The 21,897-nt window shown below is 51.9% G+C and overlaps 7 protein-coding genes across 7 annotated transcripts; 2 read left to right on the top strand and 5 right to left on the bottom strand.

Moving 5' to 3' along the window:
- Positions 1-2,693: 2,693 nt before the first annotated feature.
- On the bottom strand, positions 2,694-4,354 carry KD926_011747 (beclin 1; the record flags this gene model as incomplete). Its single annotated transcript, XM_053096271.1, has 2 exons — positions 2,694-4,207; positions 4,270-4,354. 2 exons carry the CDS (start codon positions 4,352-4,354, stop codon positions 2,694-2,696), a joined length of 1,599 nt encoding a protein of 532 aa, XP_052959757.1.
- A 632-nt stretch (positions 4,355-4,986) lies between these two features.
- Positions 4,987-6,282, top strand: KD926_011746 (Myb-like DNA-binding domain protein; the record flags this gene model as incomplete). Its single annotated transcript, XM_053096270.1, has 1 exon — positions 4,987-6,282. One exon carries the CDS (start codon positions 4,987-4,989, stop codon positions 6,280-6,282), a length of 1,296 nt encoding a protein of 431 aa, XP_052959756.1.
- Positions 6,283-7,230: 948 nt separating this feature from the next.
- Positions 7,231-8,783, bottom strand: KD926_011745 (putative cysteine synthase; the record flags this gene model as incomplete). The annotated part of the gene is made up of 5 exons (XM_053096269.1): positions 7,231-7,403; positions 7,457-8,130; positions 8,190-8,308; positions 8,359-8,418; positions 8,487-8,783. The coding sequence occupies 5 exons, from the start codon at positions 8,781-8,783 to the stop codon at positions 7,231-7,233; spliced, it is 1,323 nt and encodes a 440-aa protein (XP_052959755.1).
- A 231-nt stretch (positions 8,784-9,014) lies between these two features.
- On the top strand, positions 9,015-10,665 carry KD926_011744 (class I SAM-dependent methyltransferase; the record flags this gene model as incomplete). The annotated part of the gene is made up of 2 exons (XM_053096268.1): positions 9,015-10,391; positions 10,456-10,665. 2 exons carry the CDS (start codon positions 9,015-9,017, stop codon positions 10,663-10,665), a joined length of 1,587 nt encoding a protein of 528 aa, XP_052959754.1.
- Positions 10,666-11,063: 398 nt separating this feature from the next.
- KD926_011743 (indolepyruvate decarboxylase family protein) lies at positions 11,064-12,946 on the bottom strand (the record flags this gene model as incomplete). Its single annotated transcript, XM_053096267.1, has 2 exons — positions 11,064-12,623; positions 12,743-12,946. 2 exons carry the CDS (start codon positions 12,944-12,946, stop codon positions 11,064-11,066), a joined length of 1,764 nt encoding a protein of 587 aa, XP_052959753.1.
- Positions 12,947-13,411: 465 nt separating this feature from the next.
- On the bottom strand, positions 13,412-15,449 carry KD926_011742 (Peroxisomal membrane signal receptor PTS1; the record flags this gene model as incomplete). The annotated part of the gene is made up of 2 exons (XM_053096266.1): positions 13,412-15,196; positions 15,279-15,449. 2 exons carry the CDS (start codon positions 15,447-15,449, stop codon positions 13,412-13,414), a joined length of 1,956 nt encoding a protein of 651 aa, XP_052959752.1.
- Positions 15,450-15,840: 391 nt separating this feature from the next.
- KD926_011741 (C6 transcription factor) lies at positions 15,841-21,848 on the bottom strand (the record flags this gene model as incomplete). The annotated part of the gene is made up of 10 exons (XM_053096265.1): positions 15,841-16,270; positions 16,345-16,884; positions 17,730-17,929; positions 17,987-18,694; positions 18,748-19,521; positions 19,577-19,608; positions 19,667-19,889; positions 19,948-20,365; positions 20,885-21,348; positions 21,654-21,848. 10 exons carry the CDS (start codon positions 21,846-21,848, stop codon positions 15,841-15,843), a joined length of 3,984 nt encoding a protein of 1,327 aa, XP_052959751.1.
- Between the last annotated feature and the right edge of the window lie 49 nt (positions 21,849-21,897).

Below are 21,897 nucleotides of genomic sequence, written 5' to 3'. Positions count from 1 at the left end.
ATTTTAATCGTTTGGTTTTGTTTTTTCACGCCCCTGGACACTACCTAGGACAGTTGATATTCGAAATTAGATACCTAGAGAAAAACTTCATTTCGACGATGGATATCTATAACCATGATGGTATGAATAATTGTATTATTCCTCTAACTAACTAGATAATCCGTACAAAAAAAAAGCACACATGCCCATTACGGCAATTGTATGGACGGAAAAAAGTACGCCACCGTGGAAAAAGAAACAAGAATTTGTACCGCCAAAAATAATAATAACAACAAAAATTCAAATAGATATTACTTGCGTACTCAGGATTGAATACACCGTACTGAAAATCCCGAAAAGAGCCGAAGAAAGTCCTTCCAACGATTACCCAATTCCTAATTCTCTACATACGGAGTAGTACTCCGTATTGATATTCCCATTCCTGGTTCAGATTCTAGATCGATATACTTACCCACCTGGTGTTCATCCTTACTCCGTACCTTCTTCCTCTCTCTCCTCCCTCCTACAACTAGCCACCTAGGTACTGTACCTAGGCGGGCCGGATTCCCAAAGTAAGGGTCAAGTCTTAGGGACGTATTCTGTACTTTCCTAACTACCAAAAAGGAGGGGATTAAGAAAAACAAAATAAACAAAAAAGAAAAAGAAAATGGGAGCAAGAAAAAGAAAAGGTAACCTAGCGTAACCGAAGCTGATCTAACCTCCACTGACAGCGTCCGAAATCTCCAGATCGTCATCGAATAACCTGCCTTCCTCGCTCCGGCTAATGAATCCACCAACAACGGACGCGATGATTCGCAGCAGGATGTTGCCACCGTCTCGACTTCAGTAATCCAAGTACTTTACTTAGTAGAGTACGATGGACGGGATTTCATACATATATGTAAATGGAAGAAAGAAGTAATTGTAGTAAATTGGGTTTGCAAAAACTGAATTTGCAAAGTACAGAATTCAACACTAAGCGCAACATACTGTTTATAATTAGTTATAATCAAGGAAGAGAGCAAAAACAGAAAGGAAAAGAAAAAAGGGAAAATATAATTATCTTCCACTTCCTAACTGCACCACACCGTGCTCAATGTAGACCGTAGACCCTTCCAAGTCCGAAGCACAAATCCACAATAAAACCCACTAAAGGAAACTAACCAGCAGGGATCTCGAGAGGGGGAAAGAGGGAAAAAGGACCAGAAGGAAGAGGAAGAGGAAGATTTACCTTCCTCGTGTGTGGCCGTATGGAAAATAAAATAAAAAACAATAATAATAAAAAGCGGCCCGAAAAAACATCCCCATTTTCTCGTTGACGTTGTTGACGTGTTGGCAACCTAGGATCAACGTCCTAGACTCCTACTCCTTGTCCTAACGACGGGTCAAGTTACCAGTCACAGTCACTATTTTTGTAACTACCAGTGCTGTATGACATTGACAGACCCAGCGCCATGGGTCCGCCGGATGGCCGAATCGATGTGGCTGCAGTTCTAGTTCCCTTTGTTCCTTTTGTCCATTGGTATTACGGTGTGGTCTTACGGAGGAGACAGGAGCTCTCGCCTTCTCGTTTCTCTCCCTCTCTCGTGCGAGGGGCCGCTGCAGGTTGGAGTACTGGTAAGGAAGGCCCCTTGTCCTGGTCCCTCTTGTCGGGTTCGCCTTTCTATCTTCCTGTCTGTGACTGGTGGGGGAGTTCATGGGTCGGGCTCTGATCACAGAAGAAAAAAAAATAATCATTGGAATTAATAATGAAACCATGAAATAAAAAAAGAAAGCGAGAAAGACAGAAAAAAGGTGGAGAGTGGCAGAAAGCCTCCTCACCCCGAGAGGATCCCAAATACCCTGCGGATTACGTCGGCCAGATGGATCTACGAGACAGCGGGAAGAAAAAAGCCTGTCAGTCTTGTCTTCCACCTGGCAACAGGAATGTGTCAGTTTACCTGTCACTTCTTGATCGAAGAAAGTATTGGACTAAGTGATGATCTCCCGCTTTATCCTCCCTGTGTCGGGTTTCTATCCGCCAGGGAGCAAGTTCGTGGCAAAGTTTGATAGAAAGCAAAAGTGACACAAGTGACTATAAGCATGGTGGTCGTACAGAATGAACATGTCACACTATCACCACGGTGCGATTCCAAAAAGGGCAAGGCAAGATTATGTATTACATCCCTGGGGATAACTGTGTGAAAGCCTTCTAGAATCACAGGACTCCCGAAATGAGTTGGTAGAAAAAGAAAAGAAAAAAAAAGATTTCGGCCGGGTGGCAAGAGAATGTCAGCTACTGCAATGTAGCGTTGATCCTACGCCGTTTCATGCGCAACAAAACCACCGTGGCCGGTTGGATGGACGGTTTACAAGGGCGCAACGCAAGGATGGAAGATATTAAGTATCATGCGTGATCCTGATCCATCCGGATAGATACATGCTGAGGGCCAGCCTGCAACCGGATTCTCTAGGCTCTCGGGTTTGAGGCACGGAATTCGACGCCCCTCATACACCGGAACATACCCCCTGAAAGCCGTTTAGGTATTCATGCGTGATAGAGTATGATTGGTCTGGCCTTCAGAATCCGCATAACTAGTCGGGGCCACAATAACCAACCAACTCGACGAAGTGCTCTGGACTTCAGATACCCCCCTTTGAGGAAAGTGGGACGGCCAGATGGAAATTCTTTGTCTGTAGGCATGTCGCATTTTTCCCTGTGTGCCGTGGCTTACCTATTTCTTAGCAGGGCTGGACGTTACCTGTCTGGTTTGTTCACCGGCCGTAGCAGCCGCGGAACTATTGGAACCAACATTAGCGACATTGCTAGCATGTGCCAACAGGTATTTACAACAGGTCAAGGTGTATTTGCAGGCACGGGTCCAGGTCTCGTCGTTCTGGTTGAAACCAAGCTTGATGCTCGCATCGCCAATTTTATCACGCTTGATTGGGTATGGGAGCTTCAGGGCCGGGCTCGGAGGGCCGGTTTGAGCGCGGCGATTTGAGGATACAGGTGCCTGTGACATCTCCACAAATTCGCCCAGTTGGCGTAGACATTCCAGGAACGCCACCATTCCTGCGTCGAATCGGCGGTGAAGCCAAGGAAGATTGAGCGGCAGGTCGCCGGATGAGAAAAGATCGAGTGTGGTAGTCTTAGGCGGTCCTAGGGTCGTCGGATTCCCACCACCTATGGCGGACTGAGCCGGGGAGGGGCGAGGATACTCAATTTTATCAATCCTAGACATGGCCCCTAGAGGTTTGAGTTGATACCCTTGAAACGAAAACCCCAATTTCTCGGCGATCGTTGCAAGGAGCAGGGCTGTCTGACCCCAGGCAGCATTAATTTCGGGCCAATCCACGGACGGATTGGTTAGACGACCAAGCCGCAATCCATTGATCGTCCCAAAGTAGCCGTCATGACCGATACAAAAAGCATCGTTGTACACATTGGTTCTTTGTAGTCTTTCGAGCTGGCGAGAATCATGGTCGTATTTCATATTCAAAGCATCCCGTTCTTCCTGGAACCCGTTGAGCTCGAGTGTAAACTCGTTGCGACCACGCCAGAACTCCTCCTCCTGCAGATCCAGCTTTTGCGATTCCTCCTCCAGCTCGGCGATTTCCCGGTCCAGCGCTGCCTTCTCTTCTTCTAGCGCGACGAGCTCGGCAAACGCCTTGTCTTCGGCTTCTTTGGTCTCCTTCAAGGATTTCTCGGCGGCCTCGATTTCTTCGTTCGTAGGTACCGTTGACGAGTTGAGGGTCCTCAGAAAGGAAATGTATGCGTCGCGTTCCTTTGTAGCATTGACCAGTTGCTTCTGTAGCCCCATCATGACCAGATCCGTACACTCCGTGCAGATGGGATGATCGATGTCGGAGTGAGCCGATATGAACTCGAAAATGCGATTGTTGCGCTCGACCTGGTCGGCAAAGGGGAGTGACTCCCCTTCGCTGTCATTGGTGTGAGTGCCGGATGATTGTTTGCCTTTCGACGGAGAGCCCAGGCCTTGCGTCTCTGGTGTCATTTGTGGCGGACCGAGTTGGGACTCCGTAAGCATGACGAAGGACATGTTGCCGCTGTCCCCACGTCCTAGCTTGGGGTTGTGCTGGTTGCCGGTCGCAGTGACCGGCGGTGGGATCATCCTTCTGTACGCGGCGGAGTTGGCATTCTGGGAGGCTCGGTCGTAGTATTCATTTCTTTCTTGCGGATAGGAAGGTCGAGACGACGATTCCGGTAGGGTTTTACCCGTAGAACCTAAGTATTTCAAGCTGCGATTAGCGGGCTGTGAAGCTTTTCAAGGGTGGAATAAAAGGTACCGGCGAGGAGATCGAAGACCGCTGGGTTGAGCGACTCGAGCGAGCTGTCCAGCTTCAAAGGAGTCCGGCATTTCTGGCAGTACATGATGGCGGGCTATTAGTGAGTCATTCCCATTCATTATGGTGACAAAAAAGAGCTGTCAAGTAGGGGTGCGCGGCCTGGAGCAGAGTGATCTTTTATGGTTATCGATGGGAGATGATGGAAGGGCCCGTCCAGGTGCGGCATTGCGGGAGACGTCATGCAGACCCCGTGCTCTCGGGTCGCTGTTTTGGTGTCCGCCTTCCGAAGCTTAGTTTCATTGCTCTCCATCAGCGATTGATTCCCTTGACCTCGGGCTCAATTCACTCGAGAGCTCTAAAATCCACATGCGATTGCGCCCTGGAGTCTAAAGGGAATCATTGCGCGTTCTTAATCTGTTCGATAACCTATTTCCCTGTGTTCTTTGTCACCAATCCCCTCAACGCGTATATCGCATCTTTTTGTCGCGTCTCTCCCGTTAATTAAATTTCTGTCGCGCCGCGTCCCTCAGATTCAGTATGTCGCTTCGTGTCGCCTCTACATCTCCTTTGAAGAAGTGAAAACTGACTCTTAGCCCGCCAGGATAGCTCAACAATCGCTCCTGGACCTCTCAACTACAACAATCGTGTGCAACAATCATCTTCCTACCAACTTCGACCACCGGTCTATCACAGACGCTCTCTCCCCGCAAAAGTATCATGGAGCCGCCTTCGAAAAGACCTCGGCTGTCATTTACAGAACAGGACGAGGATGGCGCAGACGATGATACAGACGACATAGATCTACAGGAAGCTCGTTTTCAAAATGACCAGCGCCTCAAGTCGATCTTCGAGGGTATTTTTCAGAAATACGAAAAGGATTTTACAGAAGCGGGCGATGAGATAGACCTGCAGACAGGTGATATAATCATCAACAACGGACACCTCACAGGGATGGATGACGAGCGTGATACTGGCGAGAAAGGGGACGACGGCGAGGAAGGCGAGGGAGAGGGATCCTGGCTATTCGGTCCAGGTGCAGATTGGTCCGCGGAGGAACCAACCCCCCCTGGATCAGATGAAGAGGGAAATACGGTGAACAGAAACACTAGCGACGTGGAGACTCAAGACGGGGACGAGGAGCCAGGATACTGGGAGATATTCTTGTCACGGCAGCGACAGCAAGGCTCACCGATATTACGGCCAGGGCTGGCAGAGACAAGGAAGAAACAGGAGACACAGAATGAAGCAGCCAATGCCGATTTAGGCGCCGATGACGATAGGTCTAGTGTGGATTCCTTGTTGGATACTGCGCTGGACGTCCAGAACAATCTGAGGGACTCGCTAGCCAAGAGAGCCAGGAAAGGTGCAGAAGAAAAAGAAAAAGCAATTTCTGCGGCTGAAACACCCGGCCAATCCGATCGCGAGCCTGGTCGCAACATACCTCAGCCAGTGGAGTCACTCTGGCGCGTTCCTGAAATTAATGCGAATTTCTCAACACCCACTTGGCATCGATCGCGCCCAAAACCCGCCATTCAGGCGGCCCGATCTGAATCCCCACCCAACGCAGGCTCGATTTGGGCGTTGCCAGGGAGTTCCCGGCGAAGCACAGCATCGGCCAAGAAGAGAAGCTCCAAGAAACCAAGAGCTGGTCAACGGAGTCGCAAGATTGCATCCAGCCCTGTCGTGTTCGACTGGTCTTTTGCAGAAACCCCCGATGGAAATGAATCCGACGACCCGTTGCAGGAAGAAGTCCAGCCGTCACCAACACCCAAAGACACCGTGAAAATCAGGGGGAAAATGCCAAAGTCGGGCAGTACTCCCAAAGTGGTACTTCAGGCGGATCCTCCTACTCCCACCGTGGGAATCAGAGGGAAAATGCCAACGTCGGGCGGTACTCCCAAAGCTGTATTTCAGGCGGGTCCTCCTACTCCCAAAGATACCGTGAAAACCAGAGGCAATGCCAACGTCGGGCGGTACTCCCAAAGCCGTACTTCCGGCGGATCCTCCTACTGATCGACATGAAATAAATTCAGTCAGGAGGAAGCTAGATGCAGTCGCTAATGACAAGGCTGCACGGCGGCAACCGGACGCCCCCAAAAACGTCGATATCCCTTGCGTACAGCTAGACGGCACGGGGTTTAGCTCAATTGGGAATGCAGCTACGACTCAAGATGCAACGCCTACGAGCTGGAAATCTAGAATGTGCATGACGCCAGACGACGCAAGGACAATCGTAATTAAAAGATATGTCGAAGGAAAGAAGTGGAAGGAGGTGTTGGAATCTTTCCCAGGAAGAAATCAAAGACAACTTATTCAATGGAATCTGGATCATTGGACTGATCGTCGTGCCAGCCCACCTCGATCCGAGTCTTGGTCGCACAGAGAGCGAGAAACATTGAGTGGTATCAAAGACCAACGAGGTCTCACCTGGTCCTGGATTCTGGCTGAATTTCCCGGACGGCCAAAGGCAGAACTGGAGTATGAACTATTTCGTCTATGGGTGGGCGATGATGTTTGGAACGGTCAGCAAAAGAAACAAACGTCCGCATAGGCCATCAGTAGGCCTCGCCAGAAGGCAACCACATCATGCACCTTTTTTTTTTATGACGGCGCTTCGTCTAGAGAGCGGATGACAGCCTTGGCCATGCCATCCAAAGCTCACGTGCTTGTTGGGTACGAATCTCATAAGCGGAGATGAAGTCATCCCTTGAATACACGTGTAATGCGAGAATGAAAATAACGACTGTCAATTTGCAGTCGGCAGCGCATTGATGAGGCATGCAAGCGTACTTTCGTAAGAGCAATCTTGCATATAACCGAGTATCACCGAGGATAGCCGTCATAGATTAGCATCAGCAGGGCACTGACTGTGGAGCATGCTGATAATCAATGTGATCATTTATTCTCACATAATCTGGGCTTTAATCATGTCGTAACTTGCAATCTGAATAGGCCATATTCCTATTGCTCATCTTTGGCGTTCAAGACATCCTCGAGTTTTGTGTCGACCGCACCGCCAACGTTGCCTGCCTTAGCCCAAAACCTGGAGAGATGTCTTGACCCGGAATCGGATAGGACCGTCACAATTCGATGACCAGGTCCGAGTCTCATCGCGGTCTTGACTGCCGCAAAACCTAGGTCAGGGTTAGCAAGTTTGATGCGTTCAGTAAAGCAACAAGTTACTCACAATTCACAGCACTGCTGCTCCCCAGGAAGAGGCCGTCTTTTTCTACAAGCCACCTGGCCATTGCCAATGCCTGTGCATCCGTGACTCTCACAGCGTCATCCACCAGTTCCTTGCCTACCTCAAAGTTGGCCGTCACGCGATTGATACCAATACCCTCCACAATGGTATCTACCTGTCTCCGTCTTCTCGTGCCTTCTCTTTCTTTGATATCGAACATAACGCCGTAGCGGACCCTGTTGTAGAGGCCGCTTCCCTGGGGATCGGCCAGCACCACGCTCAAATTCGGGATTATCGGTTTGAGGAACAGCGCCACGCCAGAAATCGTGCCGCCCGTTCCAGCGCCTGCGACAAAAGCGTCCAATTTACCATTGCACTGGGCATAGATCTCGGGGCCAGTGCCATTGAAGTGCGCTCTCCAGTTAGCCTCGTTCTCAAATTGGTCCGCAAAATACCCCCTCCCCGGAGTAGAGCCGTAGGTCTCGGCCAACTCCTGGGCAGAGGAATCCGAATCGGATACATTGGCAGAGGATGCAGTGTGAGCATGTGCGAGGGCGCGGGCCCGGTTAACAAAGTTCTCTTTCTCGACAATCGGAGCAGGCGGAACACGGTCCACGATCGCACCTAGTTTGAGGAGTAGATCGGACTTTTCGACCGCCTGGTCGGATGGCATACAACTGGTAGTTTGTGTTAATACTAACAGCACACTGCGAAAGCTAATGGCACAAGAACATACATGTGAGCCAGGTAGCCTTTAGCACGAGCTAGAGAGGCCAACGAGATGCCCGTTGAGCCAGAAGTACCCTCATAGACGGTATCACCCGAATGAGGAGTTAGAATACCATGTTCTTCTGCCTACATTACAGTCAGAGGAACTCTCAATCAGACCAGTGGCTGAGACGTACGATTTGAATCATGCTCAACGCAACCCGGTCTTTAGAACTTTGACCGGCACCATTGAGAAACTGTCCAGCCAGTTAGCACAATAGGTTCTAGATAGCTGATTAGGAACATCCTGGTAAGAGGAAATTACCTCGGCCTTTCCTAGAATTTCGCACCCAGTTGCCTCGGACAATGACTTGATTCGAAACAGAGGCGTATTTCCTATACACCCCTCGATACCCTCTACGATGGCTGGAGGGCCTGATCTAGTAATTGGGACATCGTCATCTTTGGTAAGGTCTTGAAGGGTAATTGTCGCATTGGATTCACGGCGAGAGTTCCGGAAAAGCTGCTCCAGCTCCGGATACAAGAGATCCTTGACTCCGAGGGTCAGAAGAGCTCCAGCCACGAAGGCCGTGCCTACGTAGACACGCGAGTGATCGCTCATCCTGGGAAGATTGGTGTGTTCGTCCACAGGAGGCAAGAACAGTGCGATCCAAGCGCTGCCCGATGGCGACGGCGACGGCGACGGCGGAGAAAAAGCACGGGCCACTCCGACCTCCGCCTGCCGCGAATCTTCTGCCGCCGTCTTTCATCATTCCTTTTGCAGCTCTCCCTCCTCCCCCTGCTTGCTTGCTCGCTCCCTACCCTCCTCCCCATCGCCAATTCCCCTCGGACCATGGACTCCGCGGTCCTGAATCAGCTGTTTCGACAGCTGTTTCGATATCCTGCCTGCCAATGTCCGCGGCCGTCCTCGATTCTGCCCGCGCGCAGACCCGGCACTGTGCGCTTCTCGACACCTCCCCGTCAGCAGTCTCGTACTTTCATCGCGCGAATGAGAAGGAAGATGAAGTATGATGACACTGAGACATTGTACTGGACTAGACGGGAGGATTACCCGTTGGACTTTAAGGAGACCATGACCTACCCTCTTGTGACGGCCAAGGACCTGCGCCGTAATCGTGAGCGGCCGCGGCGCATAAGGATGTTGACTAGAGAATTCATTGACGGTACGAATACCTATATACAACCGTCTCCTGCTAGTCAGCCCACTGACTTTGACTTCGCGTCGATCATAGATAGTTTATACAATCCGTATTACGGCTATTTCACCAAGCACGCGACCATCTTCAGTCCCGGTGAACCGTTCCAGTTCAACCAAATCAGCGACGGGCCCTCGTTTCATCAGTTGTTGGAGGACCGATATACAGAGTTTGAGGACAATCTGGATCTACAGGAACCCGACATAGCTCGTCAGCTCTGGCATACGCCCACCGAGCTTTTCCGTCCCTACTACGGCGAAACGCTTGCTCGATACTTGGTGTCCAACTACAAGCTGACACTATACCCCTACCACGACCTGATCATCTACGAGATGGGTGCCGGAAACGGTACGCTGATGATCAACATGCTAGACTTCATCCGCGATACAGACTACGAGGTCTACCAGCGCACGAAGTTCCGCATCATCGAGATTTCGCCAGCTCTCGCCGACCTCCAGTTCCAAAACCTCAAAGAATCGCTCCACGCAGCCGGCCACATAGACCACGTCGAGATCATCAACCGATCCATCTTCGACTGGGACACCTACGTGCACTCGCCCTGCTTTTTCCTGGCCATGGAGGTGTTCGACAATTTCTCGCACGACGCCATTCGTTACAACTACCAAACGGAGATGCCCCAGCAAGGCGGCGTGGTGATCAGCGAGTTTGGCGATTTCAACGAATACTACAACACACAACTCGACCCCCTGGCATCTCGGTTCCTACGTGTCCGACAGGCCGCCGCTCAACGCGAGTTCCCTTCGCCCTTGGGCACCAAACTCACCCGGCCCTTGCACCGGGGAATTGCCAAATACCGCGGCATCCCACACACTCTGCCCGAATACATCCCCACCCGCCTCATGCAGTTCTTCGACATCCTCAATACCTACTTCCCCGGACACCGCCTTTTGACCAGCGACTTCAGCACCCTCCCGAACGCCATTCCCGGACTGAATGGACCTGTCGTGCAGACCCGTTACAAGCGCCGCACCGTCCCGGTGTCTACTCCTTTTGTAAGCCTCCCACAGTCACAGAATAATGTAAATCTTTAATCCAAAACTAACCAAACAACTCCAGGTGCAACAAGGTTTCTTCGATATCTTCTTCCCCACGGACTTCGACATCGTCGAGGACCTCTACCGCGCCATCACCGGCAAATTGACCCAGACCATGAGCCACGAAGACTTCATGAGTCGCTGGGCATACATTGAAGACACGGAGACGAGGAACGGCGAGAACCCGCTCTTGTCCTGGTATAAGAACGCCAGCGTCATGATGACGGTCTAATTGGTTGTTTGGTTGTACTGTACATGTAGCCCATTGCACTACTTACTTCTTACTTGTCTTCCCACTACTACTATTATTACTACCTATCCTGTAAGGAGCTTTCATTATATAAGAGGGTTTGGCTCAGGTATCTTCCCCGAGTGCACTGTATTTGTTGGTTGGAAAGGCTTCTGATGTCGGTTCTGGATGGTGTCGGTTTCTTTTAGTCGGTTCCAGTGTAAGATTGACTGACATTGTTTGAGCAACGAGGGTACCTTTTCTATTCTTTTCCATCGATCCCTTTCCCAACATGTGCAATCCAGCAACCGAAAATCGATATATACACAGAAATATACAGAAAACACCACACAAGCCACAAAGAACCAACTCGGCAAGAAATCCTATGTAGTTAATATAATCTACAACTTCGCCATCCCCTCCTTCCCAGCATCACCCTGCCACGCAAACCCAATCTTCTTCCCAATCCCAGGCTCCACGATCACATTCACCACCGTGACCGTATCACTCTCAAAGCCCGCCCTCGTCGCACGCTCCAGCTCCTGCTCATTGCGCACAAAGAACCCTTTCCCACCACACATCTGGGCCAGCATTTCATACCGCATCTCGTACAGAAGACTCGTAGAGCGGAGCCCCTTCTTGCCATCATCGGATTTGGTATCGTTGGCGATCGTCTGGTCTTGGAGCGCCGTCCACGCATTTTGTGTGGTGCTGTCGCCGTGGTAGATGCCGGAGTTGTTGATCACGAAGATTAGGGCTGGGATGCGGTATCGCGCCATGGTTTCGATTTCCATGGCGCTGAAGCCGAAGGCACTGTCGCCTTCTAAGGCGATGATTTTCTTCTGCTTGTTGTTGGGTTGCTGGGGCGTCGCGTTATAGGCTTCGTGCGCGGCGACGATATATCCCATCCCCACGCCCATTGTAGCGTATGTGCCGGCGTCTAGGCGCTGACGGGGGTGGTTGAGGGGGAAGGCCGAGCGGGATATGTCCATTGTGTTGGCGCCTTCGGAGACATAGACGATGTTTCCGTCTTCCAAGGGGGTCAAGGAGTTGAGCGTAGTCTTGATGACTTGGAACGCTCGCTGGTATGTTAACGGCGAGCCGGGGGAGGTGGGAAGGAGCGCGGCTTTCTGTGCTTTGGTCTCGTTCTTCTTGGCTGATTCTGCGAGCAGAGAGGAGAACTGGCCGTCCGGGGAGGAGGAAGGGGCATAGCGCCAGTTCGACAGTGAGGCCAACAGCTGATCCACAACCAGTCCGACATCACCGATGATACCTAGTTCGGCGGTTCCGGCATTCCGTCCGATCTCTTCGGCGCAGATGTCCACCTGGATGATCTTCGCCCTGAGAGACCATTTGGGCGGCTCCCCAAAATGCAGGATCCAGTTCAACCGCGCGCCGAGGACCAGCACGACGTCCGCGTGCTTCAGTGCCGTGCTGCGGGCGCTTGACGCATTGAGAGGATGGGAGTCCGGTACCACACCCTTACCCATGGGGGTAGGCAAGAACGGGACCTGGGTCTGTTCCACCAGTCGACAGATGCCCGATTCCGCCCGCGCATACGCGGCACCCTTGCCGACTATTAACAGCGGCGCACGAGCGGTCCGCAGAAGCTCCACGGCCTTCGCGATCGAAGCCGGATCGCCGGCCGTCTTGGGCGGTGCCGCGACCAGCGTGGTTTCCGGCGCTGGCAGACGAAATCCAGGCGCGGACTTCCCCTGGATGATATCGGCGGGGAGATCGACAAATGTCGGCCCCGGGCGACCGTACCAGCATGTTCGATAGGCGTTTTTAACGGCCCCATTCACGAAGTCCAGGGACGTCGTGCGCACTGCGAATTTGGTGTGGGGAGTGAGGAACGAGACGGCGTCCATCTCCTGGAAGGCGCCCTTCGTGACGCCACTTGTCTCGGCCGATCCGGCAAGGACTAACAGCGGGAAGTTGTTCGCAGAGGAGTTTCCAATCTTCATAGAGAAACCAACAGGAGATGTTAGTATATCTTAGACATATGTGTCTTTTGAATGGGTGTACTTGCCCCCGCCAACGCATGGAGAACTCCGGGTCCTCCGACAACAAGACAGACGCCAGGTCGTCCCGTCATATAACCGTAGATACTGGCAGCATAGCTGCAGGCTTGTTCATTACGGAATGCCACGAATCGGATCCCCAGGTTGATGGCTTCTTCGGCAATCTCGACTACTGGGATCCCCACGATGCCGAAGATCACGGTGACGCCTAGATCGTGCAGCGTCCGGGCGATTAGCTGGGCACCCGTTGCGACAGCCATGATCGACTATAGTTGATCGAATCTATGAAAAAGTTATTTAGACAAGGAATGGTAACATGGGTATTAGGAGGAGGATGGCCGCTCAGCAGTCCGATGGGGAAAGGTTGATGATGTCGCGGAGAACGATATTGCGGAGAAGCTCGTCCCGAGGCTTCCTCGGAGATGCCTGATGCGGACCATCCTTCTCCACCACGGACGATAGGCAACAGGGGATAGGATTCTACGGTCAACTATGGAGTACATTTGATAGGACATTATTAAACGTCATTCCAGACTATCAAGATCATACACCTCTAAAGCGAATGCACTGCATTTGTACCTCACGCATAAGGACATCATGGTATCCAAAGATCGACTAAAACATAGCAACCATAGTATAAACCCGGTTCTAAACTCCTCCTTACAACTGAAGGGACATGGACATATAAAAAAAGGGGACAAAACAAAAACGAGAAATTACATCATTTAAAATTCGAACTCTTTCCGGAAGACGTTCACATCCATTCCAGCCACCACCATATCAGCCAAATCCCGACGTCCCATCTGGCTAAAGACTCGCCGTAGCGTGTCGTACAGATTAGTGCTCTGGTTCTGGGTGACATGAAGCATGCGCTCCAGCTGCTCGTCATCGATGCCACCTTCTCCACCGCCGACGATTTCCCGCGCACGCTCCCGGCCCTCCTGCTCAACCACGCGATGCATGGATAAGGCGCCCAGCAGATGCTGTGCGGCTTCGGGATAGCAGCCGATGTTGATGCACGATACGCCGAGGTTGTAGCGGGCACGCACGAAGTTAGGGTTGATGTTGAGGGCTTGTTCGTAGGCCTCGATGGCTTCTTCGGAGCGGCCTGAGTTGGCAAGCGTGGCTCCAAGACGGTTCCATAGGAGGTGCAGCTGCTCCTGTTGGTTTGTGGTTCCGGATTCGGTGGATGCAAGTGCGGCAGAGAAACAGTCCACAGCCTTGTCGTACTCCTCGGCACAGTAGAAGAGGACACCCAGGCCGACTTGGACGTCGGGATCCATTTGCTCTCCTGATGGTGACAGCTGAGCTGCCTGGATGAACAGATCGGTGACTCGGTCATGGAGGATCTGGCGATCCGTGAATCCCAGGTCTGCGTCGGAGGAAACATCCTTGGGGTTGATAATCTGGGGGTATTTGGCGGAAAGCCAGCGCTCGAGGGTTCGATAGGCCGTTGAGTCGTAGCCTTCGTTGGTGTAGGAGACAGCCAGTCCCATGAGAGCGTCCAGGTTGTGTTCGTCGATCTTCAGCGCCTGTTCCAGAGCACGGATGGCAGGAAGTTCCTTTTCATTCTGGGCCTGGGCAGATCCCAGCATCGTCCAGGCTTGCACATGCTGGGGGTCCTTCTGTACAGCAGCCTCGAAGGCGAGAGCGGCCAGCGACAAATTACCGCCCTCACGCATGATCTTCACACCCTCCTCGAAAGGATTGTTCACACTTCGGAACACATTATCCTCCTCGAACATGTAGTCGCCGAGTTGAGGGTCACGGAACCGGGTGTTGAGCGTGTCAAAGCTATCCCACTCGCCGAGATCGCCCATGTGAAGATTCTCGTTCACGTTAAAGTCTGTGTTTTCCTCTGCCAGTTTTCTGCTTGCTGCCGTCTCAGCCTGAACTTTTTCCCATATGCGCTCAAAATCACCACAATCTGAAGGAACTGGGACTGACCTGTCAAGATCGTTCAGCTCCGCCTCGATAGCATCATTAGCCTCGTTGTCCATTTTCTGGTTACCCGCGGTCTCCATCTCCGCGAACTGCGCCTCCCAATTCTCGTCGTCCAGCTCGACCATGCGCCCTTTACCCTTATCTTGGGTCATGGCCTCGCCCGGCTGCTGCGGCTGTTGCATGCCCATCGGGCCGTACGAGGGCCTCATCATCCCCATTCCACTCATCCCCATGTATCCCATACCTCCCATCGGACGCTGATAGCCACCCATCATCGGAGAAGGGCCCGCGGTAACGGGACTCGACGTCTGAGGCTGCTGGAAGCGGGCAAACTCCGCCGGTGTAAATCCCGAGTTGTTGTTCATCATAGGGCCCTTAGGGCCGGCAAAGGCAGCCTCCATGCGAGCGTGCTCTCCGGCGTCGAATTCCGCGGCCCAACCGGGTGAGCCCGTTCGAGGCGGAGTGGTCTGGAAGTGATCTAACTCGCGTCGGAGATGTTCCATCGCGAAGGGCTGCGGAGGGCCTCCGGGCAATTGTCCGGGCTGTTGGGCGAATTCATCCATCATCTAAAATGATTCCGGGAGCGTTCTGTTAGCATGGAGCGCATAGATTTATCAACGGCTGCGTAATTCGAGGCGCCTCCCGTACCTGATCTTGACCACCCATTATCCCCGTCGACCGCATGCCCTCCTGCATGCCACCGGGACCTCTCCCGACGAGACGGTCCCGTTGCAGGGACTTGTCATCTTGGACATGCTTAGTGAACTGCGTTAATGGGTTTCCCGCCGTCGAGCACTCAGCGCCACCGAGGAAGGACATTTTGAAAGAATTGTGACAACTCCGCGGCGGGTTATAGCATTCAGTATGAGGGCTCCGAGTTAAAAGGAAGAGGAAGTAAAGGCACGAGGTTCGGTAGGGAAAGCGAGCGGAGGAGGAAAGATGATCGATTGATCAGTAATGGCACTCACGGCCAAACGTGGGGTTCGGAGACACTCTAGAGCCGATCGGGAAAAAGGGCAATGCCGAGGTCCCCCCGTCACGTGGCGGCAACTTTCCTATCAGTAGTACGGAGTACGGAGTGAATGTATAAGTACCGGATTGATTATGCTAATAATGAACTATGATACAGATCTGGATAGTGGCAATCTTCGCCATATAAAACACTAAATGGTCCCCTTAAAAGAAGGTACCGCTCAAATATCCTGTCACTCTACTCCTCTTCCTGGTCCTTAATCCTACCGAAAGTTCCTTTTTTGGTGTAATGGCTGTAGTCGACAAATAGCTTTCTTCCGTACGGCGCCTTTTTGCTGAGGATTTCAAGTGCCTTTGTGGCACTCTGGATACTGGTAAAGTCGGCATGAGCGAATCCTCGAGGTTGGCCGGTACGACGATCAACCGACACGCGGACATCGATCACATTGACAATGTCCTTGAAGAGCTCATTGAGATCCCGATCGGTCATCTCGAACGCCAAGTTACCAATGTATAACGCGCGCGATGGAGGCTTCAGCGCTTTTTGGCGGTCAAGGTTAGTGTTCGCGAACTGCACGACGGTATAACGCCCCTCAAAAACGCGCCCATCCATTGCTTCGAGGGCGCGCCTGGCCGAGTCGATGGTATCGAACTGAACATAACCAAATCTGCGTGTTTTGCATTGTTAGAAAGTTTTCTTCTCCTTTTTTTCTCGTTCGCCCTAAGATGGACTGGAACTCACCCGCGACTGATTCCCCGGTTATCAAAAACAAGATGGACTTTCTCCACGATTCCATACTTCTCCGCCTGCTTCCGCAGATCCTCCGCCGTCACATCGTAGAAGAGATTGCCGACAAAGATAGTTTCCTTCGGTTTAGGCGCTTCTCCCAGAACCTGCATGCGTTTCCGGCGCTTGGCCATTCCAGGGGTTGCTTCGGCAGTCTGTTGGAGTGACTCCAGAGAGGGCATCTGCTCCTGAATTCCTGATGCCGCTACCTCGGAAGCGATTTCATTCGTCCTCGTGATTCCTTGTTCGACAGCCTGGGTGGCAGCTTCGATCACCTGTTCATTGCTGATGTCCTGTTCCTTCGCGGCGTCCTGCTTCGAGGGTTCGGGCTGGTTTGACGCCTCATTGCTGTTCCATCGATACTGGGAGAGCGGTTGCGGCAATCGAGGGAGCAATGTCGTGCGAGACGAGCGAGAAGCAAGCATCCACGACGAGCGTGCCGGTGTGGAGGTCGTCGAGGTAATCAGCCGACTTGCGGCCCTGCGGAAGCAATGCCTGTCGAGGGAGCGAGTGTTAGTTTCGTGTATCTACCAAGCAATTCAATCAAGAATTTCAGGCTCCAGTGACTCACATTCTGGAATAAAATCGAGGGAAATTAGCGATATCTGCGATGTGAAGGAAAATCCAAACCAGATCAGCCAATGTTTTCTATCAGAAATTCCTGCCGGGAAAACCTTTGCTTATCAGTCACGTGAAATTGTGCCAAGCCGGCGATAAACAGCCGGGTCCATTTCCCTTTCCACATCCACCCATTCTAGACAGTCTACTCCGTACGTATAGCTAACATGGCCATTCCAATGTCGGCCTGGCTGGTCTTTCTTGGTTTTTCCGTCTCCTTGCTCAACATGGCCACCTCTAGTTAAGCTCCAATAAGACCACGTAAGAACAAATTAGCCCGCTCCAAATTGAATGAGCCAGCCAATTCCCTTTTCAGAAAGCGTCTTCAGAACAAATTGCCCAATGCAATAGCTTCCGTATTCATGTTATACCAAATATATTTAACGTGTTCCTAATATAGAGTAGGGTGTTGTGAAAATAGCTTCATAACAATACACCGTGAGAAAAATCCTTCTCATGTCAAACTCATTACCTCACCATCATGCCGCTCACACCGCAAAAGCCGCTTCAATTCAGATGATATCGGACTCCTATGATCAAAATAACACCGTTTTGTAGAATAGACAATTATAGCAGATCGGCATTCAAAACCGAGCCTGGTGAGATAAAATGTACGCTTTTAAATTTTAAGTGATTTTTTCTGGAGATTGGGAATCACCAGCGCCTAGACGCCGGTTGGATTCGGGTTACTGTTATCGAACCCCGTATTTCCCGGCGAGAACATATTAGGGAAGGATGGTAGCGGTCGAGACCTGTCTGGGGAAGGATTTTGTGGCGTTGGTAACTGGTTTGGAGATAGCGGGTTCGGGATTTGCTGTTGTGCTTGCGGTGGTGGTGGTGGTTGTTGTTGCATGTCCATGGATGGCCACCATTGATTCGAGAGGTCTATCGTTGAACTTTGAATATAAGTGTCCCAAGCATTCTAAATGTCTTGTTAGCCATGGTATGGAATAAATTGGAGGTAGATAAAAGATCATACCCAGTCCAGGTTGAGTTGCATGTCAGGCATCTGTCCGAACATGGAACTGAAAGGTGAAGGGGCGCCGGTGAGATCGGTAGCTGTTGTTCCAAGCCCTCCTGGCGTTGGCATTGATGTTTCCATCTTTAGTCCACCATCGTTGAATGGTGGCGGTCCCGGATTCATAGGGCTCATTCCACTACTAAGTAGCCCCAGGGTCATTGCAGCATTTTGTTTCTCATCCTGCGGTTCGAATGCTGGGGCAGACGCATTGGTATCGGAGTGTCCCAGATTTAACCGAGAAAGCATTACTCCAAGTGCGCCCGAAGCCTTCCAGGCCTCCATCGCCTCGTCACTTAGCCCGTCCCAAATTTCCTTGCAGCGCTGCAAAGCGGCCAGCATTTCATCACGGCGTTCTCTGCCCCATGCGTAGGTATCACCCGAAGCTCGCCCTCCCGCTTGCAGCTGATGCCCATGGTAGAGATCAAGGGAAACGATGGTAGCAGCAAGTAGGAAGTCGGTGGAACAGAGGGCAGTGACGCGGTTCTGTCTGCTTTGCAGACGGCCAGTGGGACCGGCCTCAACATAAAGCATCGACTGGAACCGCAAAAGCTCCATTGCGGAGTCAATGCAGGACCTTCGGGAGTATGTGAACCGAGGGTTTTCGCGTGCTCGAACAAGATAGCGCCGATGAAGAACAATTTGCGCTTTATGGTAGACGCTCATAACCTGGAGGCACGTTAGGGCCTGTTTGACTAAATATCCTATCAGAAAGAACGTACCGTGTATCGCGACATGACAATATTCAAAGGATCTAATTGCGACTCCTCAATGGGGCGAACAAGAAGATGCTCAGGAACCAGATCTCTGGCTCTACGAAGCTCTGCATCCACCTCCATGACCTTATCATATGAGTGAGTTTGGAGCGGCGCGGATTGTTCGACAACGAGGCCGAAAGCCAAAGTCAAACGTGCTTTGGCGATGAGAAACGAGATCGGAGTAGGTTCATTGGGTGGGCGTGATTGGGGAAGTTCTTTGCACTCCTCATCGAAATCGTCGTCGTACAAGTTGCGAGGCAGCTCGGTATCACTATCCAAGGGACGGATCATGCTGGGTAGACCGACCTGGAAAGAGAACAATAGATCGGCTTGACGCACAAAAGCCCAGACGCGCCGCCGCATTTCTCCTTGGAAGGGAGTGATGTTAGGGAACATTTTAGAGTCCCGATGGTATCCCATTCTCATGGCCAACCTCGTGATCACACCCACAAGCACCCAAACCGATACATCCGCTTCCTTCGACTGACAATAGTCACCATGAAGATGGAATATTAGTGACTCGATCAAATAAGGATAAGGCTTAGTATAATCGGCCAACGTGAGACACTGTGCCATCAAATTTCGAAACGTTCCTGCCATGTCCAGAGATTTGCCCCTAAATTCTGGAGGTTCATCCCCTTCCCGATGATACGACAGCATAGCAAGCCGCATCATAGCAAAGAGCATGCCAATCCAGACGATACAGGTCTCTGAGGGGTCCTCCCAATGCTTGTTATACTACCATAACTGTTAATACTAGAAGTCCAAGTTTCCGTGCCAAGGATTGAATTACCTGAGACTGGAATGTGGGGCCATGAAGGATGTCTGAGATCAGGGTTAGTAACGTCTGATGTAGTAAATCAGGGAAGGGAGGTTCACTAACGCGTCGCGGGATCATAGCAACTGAAATAACGAGCGATCAAGATATCGGTGGTGTATTTTGAGGGGAACGACGACATGATCTCTTCCCGACTGGCTGCCTTATTCGTACCAAATAGAAGAGCCGAACCTGACACATCGGTTGGGAGCATCGTGGTCTTGAGCTTTTCCGCCTGCTCCTCGTATTGCTTTTTGTGCGTGGTGAAGTAGTTACGAACTTCGGCGATCTAAAGATTCATATGCATAAGCGGTGTCGGTCATTGATCACGGCGAGAGAACACTCACATCGCTGAGCACGGCCGCCCAATGAGCCTCGCTGACATAGTATGACTTGTTGTTGTTGTCGACCTTCATGATACCAAATGATTTCGTCACTTGCTCAGTATCACTTTCTTCGGGCCCTCCATGCGCATCCTCGTCGATGTCCAGATCCGTCGTCGGTTGGGCCGAGCTAATACTGCTACTATTGCCTGAGATCGCGGCCATGGCGGCGGCAGGGCCTGCGGACTGCGATCCGTTGGTCATCAGCGACAGAACCAAGCTTTCCAATCGGTCGATCCGGTTCTGCATATCATCCGGGGAGCTCGCCGCCGCTTGTTGCGGGGAGTTCTTTTTGCGCGTGCTGGCCTGGGCATATGAACAGGAGGCAGCATCGCCTCGTTTAACGCAGTTCTCACATGGGTGGGCACGGTTGCATTTTAGTCTGGTCACAACGTGTTAGAACACATCTAGAAGGCTATATATCGCGAGCGGGAAGAGATAAATTACTTTCTATGCCTGCATGGACCACAGGAGAGAGGAACACGATTTCGTTTTCGGATGACCCTGAAGTGGCCTTCCGGCGAGAATGCGCCGCCGGCACTCGAGGACGTCGTGGACGGAGGGGTGGGCGTCATTGTGGTTTGTTCAATTGCCTTTGGGGAGGGGTAGGGGCGCAGGTGAGACTATGGAGTCGCCCACCAGCATCAACCCGATTACACCGGCCCGATTGACGATATTAACGGAATGGCTCGTTGCGACGAACGAACGGGCTGCCGATCAGAGTCTTGGCGTACAAGAAGTAGTAAAGATAACGGGTGTAAGTGAGAATATTTTCCCCACCGTGTGGAAGAAGAGTAGGCGACTCGCGCGGGGTAGATAGTGCTGAGTTTGCACCAGAGTCCCTCTCAGGAGTGGTGCGACTCAGGAGACTAGAACGGCGCCAACTATCTACTGCTAGTACTTCGAGTAGGCGACAGCAGCAGCGCAGCGCTTTGAGAAAGGCCGCAAGTGAAAGCAGATTCCCACTTTGGTAGCTGGGGATTCCAAGGACCACGTCTCAGCGGTCAACCTGGCAGTTCCAAGCAGCGCGAAAAGGATCTCAGCGTGGGGCGATAGGAAACTCGGTGCTGTTTTACCCAGCGGAGAGTCCAGGAAGCGAGAAAAGACGGCGGCGTCGGCGAGTACGGAGGTTAATAGATGAGAGATGTAGGCAGTCGATACTCGCGCCAGATTGCCGGGGAGTAAAAACGAGAAGATGGCTGACGAGAGGAAGTTAAGGAGGGGCGCAACGAGTCCACGGGCTGGCGGCGAACCTGTTGGAACTAGTAGAGCAATACGATGTACGTATTGGTTGGGGCGAAAAAAGAGAAGCGGTTCAGAGGACGAGATGGCGGCGGGATGGGACAGCGACGAGGAGATTGACAACTGAAGAGCAAACGAGATTCTTGACCGAGCGATCAAGCTCCTCCACAGAAACGAGGCGGGATCGCAAGAGGAAAGTGAGCGAGACGTCAGGCTGGTTTGACTGAGCGGGCTGACTGGGCGTTTGCTTAGTGATGGGCGTCCCGGCGCGTTAATCCCCTCTTATCTCCGTTATCACCTGGCTGAGGTAAGCCCTCCGGAAGCGGCAAGTGCCCGATCATTCCTTTGTTTCCCTAACTTTTGGACTCATCACTTCTCGGATACTCCGTACATTACAGTAACTACATAGGGTATATCATAATACCTACGAGGTACGCAAGATGGAATTCAAAACTCCTATTCCCGACTGTTCCCAATTCTCCGCGTTGCGCCGGAGCGACAGGACCGGCTCTTCCACCTGCGGCCTCCCGCTTGTGTGACTCAAGGCCCGATGAGACAGGCGGTCTAGACTGGCGGGCCTCCCGTTGTTGATGCCTCAGGCCAACACTCCCACGCGCGGTCATTCAAGGATGCCTCACAGCCTGACAGCCTGACAGCCTGAGTTACCAAGTA

The sequence above is a fragment of the Aspergillus affinis genome, assembly GCF_023601865.1.
Source record: "Aspergillus affinis strain CMG 70 chromosome Unknown NODE_9_length_501208_cov_87_169129, whole genome shotgun sequence".
Taxonomy (NCBI): Eukaryota; Fungi; Ascomycota; class Eurotiomycetes; order Eurotiales; family Aspergillaceae; genus Aspergillus; species Aspergillus affinis.
Note: the sequence above shows the minus strand (reverse complement) of the source record. Positions and strands in the feature narration are given on the sequence as shown.